At 43.6% G+C, this 14,050-nt stretch overlaps 1 protein-coding gene across 5 annotated transcripts in view; it reads left to right on the top strand.

Moving 5' to 3' along the window:
• Window positions 1-14,050, top strand: part of itpr1b (inositol 1,4,5-trisphosphate receptor, type 1b) — a 169,337-nt gene that overhangs the window by 56,436 nt on the left and 98,851 nt on the right. For all 5 annotated transcript variants that reach the window (XM_041892498.2, XM_041892501.2, XM_041892500.2 and 2 more), the window contains 8 exons: window positions 5,772-5,871; window positions 5,964-6,124; window positions 6,426-6,567; window positions 9,923-10,081; window positions 10,223-10,395; window positions 12,978-13,097; window positions 13,348-13,542; window positions 13,723-13,974. In XM_041892498.2, coding sequence (XP_041748432.2) covers window positions 5,772-5,871; window positions 5,964-6,124; window positions 6,426-6,567; window positions 9,923-10,081; window positions 10,223-10,395; window positions 12,978-13,097; window positions 13,348-13,542; window positions 13,723-13,974 — 1,302 coding nt within the window. The remainder of the gene's footprint in view (window positions 1-5,771; window positions 5,872-5,963; window positions 6,125-6,425; window positions 6,568-9,922; window positions 10,082-10,222; window positions 10,396-12,977; window positions 13,098-13,347; window positions 13,543-13,722; window positions 13,975-14,050) is intronic.

Here is a 14,050-nt window from a genome sequence, read left to right as displayed (position 1 = left end):
ACTATTGGCTGCAACCTCGCCCTCGGCTCCTCCTCCCATCCCTCCTTACCTGAAATAACCCATGTTTTCCAGGATACGGGCAGGCAGGCTGGGCTTTAGGTGTGAGTCATTAGAGTGAGCATGGTGGATGGTCTACACAAAGGTAAGCCTGTTAGTCTAATGGGTCATTACGCAACCAGGCCAAGAATACAGCCAGTGTCTGGTGTACTATCTGTGCCTATGGCCAGAGAAGGTGGACACCAGAGTATGTGAGCGGAGCTGAAGGGAGCGAGGAGCGGAGAGTGCTCAATTTGACTGGAGCACGGAGCGAGATTCCCAAAGGCTGGAGTGTCGGCCTTCTCGCCCCCGCTCCAATTTCACTCCAATAGTGCTCCAGTAGTGCTCACTTCACCAGCTCAGGGCATGACCGGCCCAGCATGCATTTGCAGTCTACTTGTGTGCTGCTATAGCCCCTTGCTTAAGCTACTGTCATGAAGTTTGCTAAATATTTTCATAAAGAGATTGATAAAACACACAAGTGCAACATCAAGGTGACTTACAAAGATGAGGACCAAGAGCAAGGGAGGGAGTGCGGTGATGTAGTGTCCACAACTAAATAATCATATCCCGAAATCATGATGGTGTAGCCTACTTACTACGTGCACATGCTAAAAGAAAGGAATGAGGTGGGTAGCTAATTAAGTGTGTCATTTATCAACCAAAAATCACATCTCTTAAAAGTTTATTTCATTTTTGTTCTATTAACTATACAATAGGCCATCATTGATTTTGGCCCAATAGGCCTGGCATATTCCAACTTTCAAGGAGCTTTCTGTTTTCATTGGGTTAGGCATATATATATATATATATATATATATATATATATATATATATATATATATATATATATATATATATATATATATATATATATATATACACAGTGCCTTTGGAAAGTATTCAGACCCCTTGACCTTTTCCAAATGTTGTTATGTTACAGCCTTGTTCTGAAATTGATAAAATTGTTTTTTTCCCTCATCACAATACCCCATAATGACAAAGCAAAAACAGGTTTTTAGACATTTTTGCTAATTTATTCCAAATTTAAAACGGAAATATTACATTTATGTAAGTTTTCAGACCCTTTACTCAGTACTCTGTTGAAGCACCTTTGGCAGCGATTACAGCATTGAGTCTTCTTGGGTATGACGCTACAAGCTTGGCACATCTGTATTTGGGGAGTTTCTCCCATTCTTCTCTGCTGATCCTCTCAAGCTCTGTCAGGTTGGATGGGGAGCGTTGCTGCACAGCTATTTTCAGGTCTCTCCAGAGATGTTCGATCGGGTTCAAGTCCGGGCTCTGGCTGGGCCACTCAAGGACATTCAGAGACTTGTCCCGAAGCCACTCCTGTGTTGTCTTGGCTGTGTGCTTAGGGTCGCTGTCCTGTTGGAAGGTGAACCTTCGCCCCAGTCTGAGGTCCTGAGCGCTCTCTAGCAGGTTTTCATCAAGGATCTCTCTGTACTTTGCTCCATTCATATTTTCCTCGATCCTGACTAGTCTCCCAGTCCCTGTTGCTGAAAAACATCCCCACAGCATGATGCTGCCACCACCATGCTTCACTGTAGGGATGGTGCCAGGTTTCATCCAGATGTGGCGCTTGGCATTCAGGCCAAAGAGTTGAATCTTGGTTTCATCAGACCAGAGAATCTTGTTTCTCATGGTCTGAGAGTGCTTTAGGTGCCTTTTGGCAAACTCCAAGCGGGCTATCATGTGCCTTTTACTGAGGAGTGGCTTCCATCTGGCCACTCTACCATAAAGGCCTGATTGGTGGAGTGCTACAGAGATGGTTTTCCTTTTGGAAGGTTCTCCCATCTACACAGAGGAACTCTAAAGTTCTGTCAAAGTGACCATCGGGTTCTTGGTCACCTCCCTGACCAAGGCCCTTCTCTCCCGATTGCTCAGTTTGGCCGGGCGGCCAGCTCTAGGAAGAGTCTTGGTGGTTCCAAACTTCTTCCATTTAAGAATGATGGAGGCCACTGTGTTCTTGGGGACCTTCAATGCTGCAGACATTTTTTGGTACTGTTCCCCAGATCTGTGCCTCACACAATCCTCTCAGAGCTCTACGGACAATTCCTTCGACCTCATGGCTTGGTTTTTGCTCTGACATGCACTGTCAACTGTGGGATCTTATATAGACAGGTGTGTGCCTTTCCAAATCATGTCCAATCAATTTAATTTACCAAAGATGGACTCCAATTAAGTTGAAGAAACATCTCAAGGATGATCAATGGAAACAGGATGCAGCTGAGCTCAATTTCGATTCTCATAGCAAAGGGTCTGAATACTTTAAAATTTAAAAACCAGTTTTTGCTTTGTCATTATGGGGTATTGTTATTTTTTTTTATTTCATCAATTTTAGAAGACGTTTGTAATGGAACAACATGTGGAAAAAGTCAAGGGGTCTGAATACTTTCCGAAGGAAAAGCTCTGCATCCCTGCCCAGCCTGGCAAGAGTGGCCAAAAGGGTGTTTAGCATCCCCAGTGGCTCTGCAAGTGTGGAGAGGATATTCTCCGCTGCTGGCCTGCTCTCCTTGCACCATCACATGAGCCTGAAGCCACAGACTCTGGCCAAACTGTTGTTTCTAAAAATGAATTCAAAGGCACTGTAGACTGAGCTTGATTTGTATTTAATTCTAAGTCACAGGCTATATGTGCAATGTATAGACTATAATGATTTAACACAACAAAATGTTGTTTAAATGCTGAGCTCCTAATGTGCCTGACTCCCTACCAGCCTAGTGTGTCGTACTCGCAAATACTTCACAATGTATTTCTTTGTAGGCTATAGCCTTGAAATAATTGAAATAATTCATTTCTTATATGCTGTTTAATATGACATGTAGCCTATTTGAAATTATGAGCTTTTAATTAAAATCATATGGTTTGGTTTCAATACTTCAATACCAAATGGTAGGTCCAGGTAGTCACAAAAATAGATGGGTGTTGGTTAAATTGTGATTTCAATGAATGGAGCGAATTTGAAGCAGAATTTTTTCCCCTGTGAGCGCAGAGCAGTTTTCAGCGGAGCGGTTGGAAACACCGCTCCATGAGCGATGTGCAGGATTTCCGACTGCTCAACTCCGCTCACATACTCTGGTGGACACACATAGAGCCCGACCAATATATTGTTTCACCAATATAATCAGGCCTTATTGGCATTTTACCGATATATAATTCCAACGTAATTCGATAAATAGGATGCAAAATGCAATCATGTTCCTTTTTCCAACTTTATTATTACTGTTAGGAGGTTCAAACAAGGTTACCACAGGATAGCGGGAAGTCGCTTTCTGAGCAAAACCTCCTACAGACCTAGCCTGGTTTCAAATCCGCATGTGCTTCAGGGAAGAGAACAGAGTAGCCAGAAGATTCCGACCTTACCGTTACGCTTGTTTACCCAGACCTGCACTGGGGTCGGAACGCCATCATGGTTAGATTAAGACACCGCGGAGCCGGCGCAAAATATGGGTCGGAAAAACTACCTCAATGCAGGGATGGGATATACCACTGTACTCCAAATGTTACCTTTATCCAAACTGATACACCGGGAAGATTGAAATACTGCTATTTTTTCCAGAAAACTGCCCTTTTCGTCCCCGTGCTAGGTATAGGTAGCAGTAGCCACAGCACATCGTGGTGAATAAAGAAACTGATTAGCTGGCACTGCTGTTTTGGCACACAAAACATAAAAGTATTTGTATTTTGGAACTAGATTTTCATACATCTTGTTTGAGGACGTTACAGCAAGTCATCACACCCACTAGCGGTGAGAGACCGCTCTAAACATCATTACCATTATCATATATATATATATATATATATATATATATATATATATATATATATATGCTCATAGCGAGTGAGCGAGCATCGTTTGGGGGAGAGGCACACAGTGCTGTCTTCTCTCTTTTGTATTGGATAACTCCTCATGTTAGAGCAATGACAGTGTTGTTGTTATTGTAGGGGTCACTACTAGGGGGTCACTACTGTACTGACTCAGTCATCTGTGACCATGCAGAGTGACCATGCATGCTTGTACAGTTGAAGTCGGAAGTTTACATACACTTAGGTTGGAGTCATTAAAACTTGTTTTTCAACCACTCCACACATTTCTTGTTAACAAACTATAGTTTTGGCAAGTCGGTTAGGACATCTACTTTGTGCATGACACAAGTAATTTTTCCAACAATTGTTTACAGACAGATTATTTCACTTATAATTCACTCTATCACAATTCCAGTGGGTCAGAAGTTTACATACACTAAGTTGGCTGTGCCTTTAAACAGCTTGGAAAATTCCAGAAAATGATGTCATGGCTTTAGAAGCTTCTGATAGGCTAATTGACATCATTTGAGTCAATTGGAGGTGTACCTGTGGATGAATTTCAAGGCCTACCTTCAAACTAAGTGCCTCTTTGCTTGACATCATGGGAAAATCAAAGGAAATCAGCCAAGACCTCAGAAAAATATTTGTAGACCTCCACAAGTCTGGTTCATCATTGGGAGCAATTTCCAAATGCCTGAAGGTACCACGTTCATCTGTACAAACAATAGTATGCAAGTATAAACACCATGGGACCACGCAGCTGTCATACCGCTCAGGATTGAGACGCGTTCTGTCTCCTAGAGATGAACGTACTTTGGTGCGAAAAGTGCAAATCAATCCCAGAACAACAGCAAAGGACCTTGTGAAGATGCTGGAGGAAACAGGTACAAAAGTATCTATATCCACAGTAAAACGAGTCCTATATCGACATAACCTGAAAGGCCGCTCAGCAAGGAAGAAGCCACTGCTCCAAAACTGCCATAAAAAAGCCAGACTACGGTTTGCAACTGCACATGGGGACAAAGATTGTTATTTTTGGTCTGATGAAACAAACATAGCCCCAGATCGAGGGAGATTATCAGTGGTCTTGTATGTCTTCCATTTCCTAATAATTGCTCCCACAGTTGATTTCTTCAAACCAAGCTGCTTACCTATTGCAGATTCAGTCTTCCCAGCCTGGTGCAGGTCTACAATTTTGTTTCTGGTGTCCTTTGACAGCTCTTTGGTCTTGGCCATATTGGAGTTTGGAGTGTGACTGTTTGAGGTTGTGGACAGGTGTCTTTTATACTGATACCAAGTTCAAAAAGGTGCCATTAATACAGGTAACGAGTGGAGGACAGAGGAGCCTCTTAAAGAAGAAGTTACAGGTCTGTGAGAGCCAGAAACCTTGCTTGTTTGTAGGTGACCAAATACTTATTTTCCACCATAATTTGCAAATAAATTCATTAAAAATCCTACAATGTGATTTTCTGGAGAAAACAATTCTCATTTTGTCTGTCATAATTGACGTGTACCTATGATGAAAATTACAGGCCTCTCTCGTCATTTTAAGTTGGAGAACTTGCACAATTGGTGGCTGACTAAATACTTTTTCCCCCCACTGTAATAGGACAGCAATATTTGCCCATCCAAATTGACAGAGCATAACAGAGTAAACACAGCTGGTATTCCCCAATAATCCCAAATACTTCTGCAAACAATATAAATATTTAAATAAATCTCACTTTTCAAGGCTACTGTAAGGTTGACACTGGAAAAAATAATCTGAAGAATTACAATCCACAAACATGATTTAGCATTATAAAAGGGTTCTTAGAAGAATTCTCATAGAGGTAACTAGTATAGTGGACTGTTGTTGTTTTCTGTATTGGTGCGGTCCTCTGAGTTGCTCTGTCCTGTTCCCTCAGGAACTCTTTCGTGAGGCTCCGGCACCTCTGCACCAACACATGGGTCCACAGTACCAACAACCCCATTGACAAGGAGGAGGAGAAGCCTGTCATGTTACGGGTGAGTGGTTGGGAAGGATACTAGTGTGTGACCTTTGGTCGGACTTGTAAAATCTATTTATTGAAAGTATGTTTTACACGTCATTCTTTTAGATTGGCACATCAGCGGTTAAAGAAGACAAAGAGGCCTTTGCCATAGTGCCTGTCCCCCCAGCGGAAGTCAGAGACTTAGACTTGGCCAACGATGCCAGTAAAGTGTTGGCATCCATTGCTGGCAAACTGGAGAAGGGCACTATAACACAGAATGAGAGGAGGTAAAGTGTGTGTTTGAAACAGATGCCGGCAGTAACCTTTGACCTACTGTATTACATTGTCGTAAATATCTGGTAGATTGAAAGTAATTTAAGAAGATTGCTGTTGACATTTGGTAGAACTATTATTTTTCATGTTGAGAAGTGTCATCATTTAAGGTCCACCAGGTATTCCATAGTTTTTCTCTTTTTAGCTATTGTCGCTGGCTCCTCTCTCTGGAGAGGCTGGCTGTAGGAGTTGGTGTTATCTGGGATCCTGGTGGAACCATTCATTCCTCCTTGGCCCTGTATCTCTGGTCTCCAGGTTTGTCACTAAGCTTCTGGAGGACCTGGTCTTCTTTGTGTGTGACATCCCCAACACTGGCCAGGATGTACTGGAGATCATGGTCAACAAGCCCAACAGAGAGAGACAGAAACTCATGAGGGAGCAGAACATCCTCAAACAGGTACAGCTCATTGTACTCAGCTATTGTATGCAGTAATCATGTGCCTAAGAACCATATTTATATTGTTAGCACTGAGCCAGTGTGCCCGAGGAGGAAGTCCGCTGTGTGCAGCTCACCCTGCACTAACATAAAGAACATGAGCACATCTACTGCTGCTAAGCTTCCCAGTAAAGCAATAAAAACAAGTAAGCATCGCAGAAGAAAAGTGCTCGAAATAGCCCACGTTAACATATGTAGCTTAAGGAACAAGGTTAATGAAATCAATAATTTGCTAGTAACAGATGACATTGATATTTTGACTATCTCTGAAACTCACTTAGATGATACCTTTGATGTGGTCCTCTGTAGCTCAGCTGGTAGAGCACGGCGCTTGTAACGCCAAGGTAGTGGGTTCGATCCCCGGGACCACCCATACACAAAAATGTATGCACGCATGACTGTAAGTCGCTTTGGATAAAAGCGTCTGCTAAATGGCATATTATTATACAGTGATAGCAAGGTTATAACATTTACAGAAAAGATAGAAATGCCAATGGTGGAGGTGTTGCTGTTTATATTCAGAACCACATTCCTGTGAAGATTAGAGAGGATCTCATGTTAAATACTGTCTCACCTAAAGCCCATTCTGGTGGGAAGCTGCTATAGACCACCAAGTGCTAACAGTCAGTATCTGGATAACATGTGTGAAATGCTTGATAATGTATGTGATATCAATAGAGGTATACTTTCTGGGTGATTTAAATATTGACTGGCTTTCATCAGGCTGCCCACTCAAGAGAAAGCTTCAAACTGTAACCAGTGCCTGCAACCTGGTTCAGGTTATCAGTCAACCTACCAGGGTAGTTACAAACAATACAGGAATTAAATCATCAACATGTATTGATCATATCTTTACTAATGCTGCAGAGATTTGTTTGAAAGCAGTATCCAAATCCATTGGATGTAGTGATCACAATATAGTAGCCATATCTAGGAAAACCAAAGTTCCAAAGGCTGGGCCTAATATTGTGTATACAATCAGTTTTGTAGTGATTCCTATGTTGTTGATGTAAGGAATATATGTTGGTCCGTGGTGTGTAATGAGGAGCAAACAGACACTGCACTTGACACATTTATGAAATTGCTTATTCCAGTTACTAATAAGCATGCACCCATTAAGAAAATGACTGTAAAAACGGTTAAATCCCTGTGGATTGATGAGGAATTGAAAAATTGTATGGTTGAGAGGTGTGAGGCAAAATGAATGGAAAATAAGTCTGGCTGCACAACCGATTGGCAAACTTATTGCAAATTGAGAAATCATGATACTAAACTGAATAAAAAGAAGAAGGACCTACACTATGAAACAAAGATAAAATGACATAAAGAATGAAATTAAAATGGTTTGGATTACCTTAGATTACATTTTGGGAAAAAAGGTAAACTCAGCTCCATCATTCATTGAATCAGATGGCTCATTCATCACCAAACCAACTGATATTTTCAACTACTTTAATTATTTTTTCATTGGCAAGATTAGCAAACTTAGGAAAGACATGCCATCAACAATCGCTGACACTACACATCCAAGTATATCTGACCAAATTATGAAAGATAAGTATTGTAATTTTGAATTCCGTAAAGTGAGTGTGGAAGAGGTGAACAAATTATTGTTGTCTATCAACAATGACAAGCCACCGGGGTCTGACAACTTGGATGGAAAATTACTGAGGATAATAGCAGACGATATTGCCACTCCTATTTGCCATATTTTCAATTTAAGCCTACTAGAATGTGTGTGCCCCCAGGCTTGGAGGGAAGCAAAAGTAATTCCGCTACCTAAGAATAGTAAAGCCCCCTTTACTGGCTCAAAAATCCGACCAATTAGCCTGTTACCAACCCTTAGTAAACTATTGGAAAAAATGGTGTTTGACCAGATACAATGCTATTTTACATTAAACAAATTGACAACAAACTTTCAGCATGCTTATAGAGAAGGACATTCAACAAGCACAGCACTTACACAAATGACTGATGATTGGCTGAGAGAAATTGATGATAAAATATTGTGGGGGCTGTTTTGTTAGACTTCAGTGTGGCTTTTTACATTATCGATCATAGTCTGCTACTGGAAAAACGTATGTGTTATGGCTTTACTCCACCTGCTATATTGTGGATACAGAGTTACCTGTCTAACAGAACACAGAGGGTGTTCTTTAATGGAAGCCTCTCCAACATAATCCAGGTAGAATCAGGAATTCCCCAGGGCAGCTGTCTAGGCCCATTACTATTTTCAATCTTTACTAATGACTTGCCGCTGGCTTTGAGTAAAGCCAGTGTCTATGTATATGGATGACTCAACACTATACATGTCAGCTACTACAGCGACTGAAATGACTGCAACACTTAACCAAAGTTGCAGTTAGTTTCAGAGTGGGTGGCAAGGAATAAGTTAGTCCTAAATATTTCTAAAACTAAAAGCATTGTATTTGGGACAAATCATTCACTAAACCCTATACCTCAACTATATCATGTAATAAATAATGTAGAAATTGAGCAAGTTGAGGTGACTAAACTGCTTGGAGTAACCCTGGATTGTAAACTGTCATGGTCAAAACATATTGATACAACAGTAGTTAAGATGGGGAGAAGTATGTCCATAATAAAGCGCTGCTCTACCTTTTTAACAGCACTATCAACAAGGCAGGTCCTACAGGCTCTAGTTTTGTCACACCTGGACTACTGTTCAGTCGTGTGGTCAGGTGCCACAAAAAAGGACTCAGACCAGGGCAGCACAGCTGGCCCTTGGATGTACACAGAGAGATAATATTAATAAAATGCATGTCAATCTCTCCTGGCTCAAAGTGGAGGAGAAATTGACTTAATCACTACTTGTATTTATGAGAGGTATTGACATGTTGAATGCACCGAGCTATCTGTTTGAACTAATGGTGCACAGCTCGGTCACCCATGCATACCCCACAAGACATGCCACTAGAGGTCTCTTCACAGTCCCCAAGTCAAGAACAGACTATGGGAGGCGCACAGTACTACATAGAGCCATGACTACATGGAACTCTATTCCAAATCAAGTAACTGATGCAAGTAGTAAAATTAGATTTAAAAAAAACAGATTAAAAAAACACCTTATGGAACAGCGGGGACTGTGAAGAAACACAAACATAGGCGCAGAAACATGCATATACACACACGTACACATGGATTTTGTACTGTAGATATGTGGTAGTACTCAGCAGTAGTATCATATACTTTGGGCCTGGGGTACTTATGAGGGTCAATGTTAAGTTGACCTCTCCACATTGTCAATTTGAGTGTCACAATTTAAATTATATATGAAATCCATATCCCTCTTTAGATTTTCAAACTTCTCCAAGCCCCGTTCACAGACAGTGGGGATGGTCCCATGCTGCGATTGGAAGAGCTTGGTGACCAGCGCCACGCCCCCTTCAGGCACATCTGCAGGCTCTGCTACCGGGTATTACGGCACTCCCAACAAGACTACAGGAAGAACCAGGTTGGTGGGCAGAACTGATTGATTGCATCGATCAACTCAGACACACAAATGCAGAAATGTGGTAGCTAAAAGGCTAAATGTACTTAACCTGTTGGTTGTATATTAGAATGTTCCTGACCCTCACTGACTCCTCCTCTACAGGAGTACATAGCCAAGCAGTTCCGCTTCATGCAGAAGCAGATAGGCTACGACGTTCTGGCTGAGGACACGATAACGGCCCTGCTCCACAACAACCGCAAGCTTCTGGAAAAACACATCACGGCCGCAGAGATCGACACCTTTGTCACCCTTGTCAGGAAGAACCGGGAACCCAGGTGAGACCAAGAGAACGGGGCGATAGGATGGGGGCATGCCATGGGCCTGATTCAGAAGGTCGTCTGTGGGTGGAGGTTTGTTTGTACAGCACCAGCCAGGGAATGTAGTAGATGTAGATGTATTCAAATGTATGCATGAGGGTATCAGAGGATGGGATTGTGTTGGACCCTGGCACTGGAGGTAATTGCTGTCATTAGTGCTGTCAAGCTCCAGTCTTGTGCTGCTGGTGATATGAGAACCATGCTGATCCAAGGGTCTGGATAAAGGGGGCTTTTACTGGGGTCTGATGGAGCTGGGAGGGGGACTGGGACTGGAGCCTTCTGTTTCCAGCAGCACAGGGCTGTAGCAGGTCACTGAGCCTGAATAAGCCTACTCTGGGAGCCTGTAGTGTGGCTACTGGCTAGTGCACTGTTGTAGGCCCTGTAGTTTCAAGTTTCAATATCACATGCACAAGTACAGTGAAATGCCTTTCTAAACCCAACAATGCAATAATCAAGAACAATGTATTACTAGAAAAAAAATAGAATAAGAAATATGAAATACACAATGAAATAAGTAAGTAAGCATACTATATACAGGAAATATTTAAAAGTCAGTTCCAAAACCATATTTACATGTGCAGGGATACTGGAGTGATGGAGGTAGATATGTATAGGGGTAAGGGGACTAGGCAGCAGGATATAAGATAAACAGAGTAGCAGCAGCTTGTATGTGAGTGGGTGTGCGGGTGTGTAGAGTCAGTATAAATGTATGTGCATATTATGTGTGAGTGAGAAAATTATGGAGTGAGTGTTTGTGTGTGTGTTGGAGGACAGTGTGTGTAGAGCCCTGTTAGTGTGCATAGAGAAAGTGCAAAGATTGAAATAAAAGGTCAATAAAGATAAAAGGTTAACTCATATAGTCCGTGTAGCTATTTTGTTAGCTATTTATCAGTCGTGTTTCTTGGGGATAGAAGCTGTTCAAGAGCCTGTTGGTGTCAGGCTTGATGCACCGGTACCTCTTGCCTTTGCGGCAGCAGAGAAAATAGTCTATGGCTTGGGTGGTTGGAGTCTTTGATGATTTTCAGGGCCTTCTTTTCACACCGCCTGATATAGAGGTCACTGGATGGCAGGGAGCTCGGCCCAGTGATGTACTGGGCTGTCCGCACAACTCTCTGTAGCGCCATGCGATCGAGGGCAATGCTATTGCCATACCAAGCTGTGATGCAGCCAGTCAATATGCTCACAATGGTACAGCTGTAGAACGTTTTGAGGATTTGAGGGCCCATGCCAAACTTTTTCAACCTCCTGGTGGAAAAGAGTCACTGTCGCGCCTTCTTCACGACAGTGCATGTGTGTTTGGACCATATTAAGTGTTTAGTGATTTGGATACCGAGGAACTTGAAGCTGTCTACCTTTTCCGCCCACCCATTTCCTGTAGTCAACGATAAGCTCCTTGGTCTTGCTGACGTTGAGGGAGAGGTTGTTGCTCCAGCACCACACTGCCAGGTCACTGACCTCCTCCCTGTAGGCTGACTCATCGTCGCCAGTGATCAGGCCTAGCACCGTTGTTTCATGAGCGAACTTGATAATGATGTTGGAGTTGTTCGTGGCCACACAGTCGTGGGTGAACAAGGGAGTACAGGAGGGGACTAAACACACACCCCTGTGGGGCCACTGTGTTAAGGGTCAGCGTGGCGGAGGAGATGTTGCCTACCCTCACCACCTGGGGTCGGCCCATCAGGAAGTCCATGCTCCAGTTGCAGAGGGAGGTGTTCAGACCCAGAGTCCTAAGCTTGATGACGAGCTTGGAGGGGACAATCGTGTTGAACACTGAGCTGTAGTCAATGAACAACATTCTCACATAGGTTTTCCTCTTATCTAGGTGGATGAGGGCAGTGTGGAGAAATTGAGATTGTGTTGTCTATGGATCTGTTGGGGTGGTATGCAAATTGGAGTAGGTCTAGGGTGGCTGGGATGGTGGAGTTAATGTGTACCATAACCAGCCTCTCTAAGCACTTCATGATTACAGAAGTGAGTGCTACAGGGCGTTTGTCATTGTGACATGAAGCCTTAGAGTTGCTGAGTACGTGCCCTGGAATACCATCGGGGCCCGCGGCCTTGCAGGTGTTGACCTGATTAAAGACCCTTCTCACGTCGGCCTCAGAGAGCGAGATCACCCAATCCTCTGGGTCTGTGACGGCCCTCACTCCCGGCTCAATGTTGTTGTTGTCAAAGGTGCATTAAATGCATTGAGTTTATCTGGTAGAGAGGCATTGTTGAGCAGATCCCGGTTGGATCTTCCTTTGTAATCCGTAATGGACTGTAGCCCCTGCCACATGCAGCGGGCGGCGGCGCCTTTGTATTATGATTCGACCTTTTACTCGTTTGATGACTCTGTGGAGGTCATAGTGGGACTACTTGTACTTATTCCTGTCTTCGGCCGTAGCATCAGGGTTGTCTACGATAGCTCTGTGTGCGGTAGCCCTTTTCTTCAGTTTAGTGCCAACCTCTGTGTTAATCCAGTGCAGTGGTGTAGGCCTCCTCCCTGGCAGCTGGGCCTGTATGTTGACCATCCCCTTCTATTTGACCCTTATCTCCAGGTTTCTGGACTACCTGTCTGACCTGTGCGTGTCCATGAACAAGTCCATCCCAGTGACTCAGGAGCTCATCTGTAATGCCGTGCTGGACCCTTCCAACGCCGACATCCTCATCGAGACTAAGTAACCCCCCCCTCCCTCCCCCCAATGTGATGATCATCACTTGTTTTAACCCTAGCACTAAAAACATGAGCGTGGGTGTGTGCATGTGTTTGAACATAATACTGATGCTTTCCAATTAGATTGGCTCAAATAGTGTTATTAGAAATGCTGTTGATTATGAAAACAAAGACTGATGTGTGTTTCATTATTCATTATTTTCTGCAGTTACTTTGCACTATGTTGACTGTCTGTTTTATTTGCCGCCGACCAGGCTAGTGCTGTCACGCTTTGAGATTGAGGCTGTAACAATGGGGGAGACTCCCATAGAGACGGAGGAGGACGAGGAGGAGGTGTGGCTCTTCTGGAGGGACAACTGCAAGGAGATCAGGAGCAAGAGTGTCAGAGAGCTGGCCCAGGATGCCAAGGAGGGCCAGAAGGAGGACCAGGAGGTGGTCAGCTACTACAGGTCAGGGATAAGTGCCTTAAAGGCTTCAGAATGAGTTAAAGTTGGATAGTGGGTGCTATGAAATGTTTGGATATACAGTATGTAAAAGCATATGGGACAGTTTGATTGTCTATGTACATAGCCTGCTTTCAGACTAAAACCCTGTCCAGATGTTAAAGTATGCTCCTCTCCCCTCTGCAGGTACCAGCTGAATCTGTTTGCGCGGATGTGTCTGGACCGTCAGTACCTGGCCATCAATAAGATCTCTGGCCAGCTGGACGTGGACCTGATCCTGCGTTGCATGTCTGACGAGGACCTGCCCTACGACCTCAGGGCATCCTTCTGCCGCATGATGCTGCACATGCATGTGGACCGTGACCCCCAGGAACAGGTCACGCCAGTCAAGTATGCCCGCCTCTGGTCCGAGATCCCCTCCCAGATCGCCATCGACGAGTGAGTGGGGTTTACGTGTTATTAGAGTCCTATCAGAGATATTCTGCGTTACCTGAGCCTTTTCACAAGAATGTTC

This window comes from Coregonus clupeaformis, chromosome 12, assembly GCF_020615455.1.
Source record: "Coregonus clupeaformis isolate EN_2021a chromosome 12, ASM2061545v1, whole genome shotgun sequence".
NCBI classification, from domain to species: Eukaryota; Metazoa; Chordata; class Actinopteri; order Salmoniformes; family Salmonidae; genus Coregonus; species Coregonus clupeaformis.
This window is presented reverse-complemented; position numbering and strand designations above follow the sequence as displayed.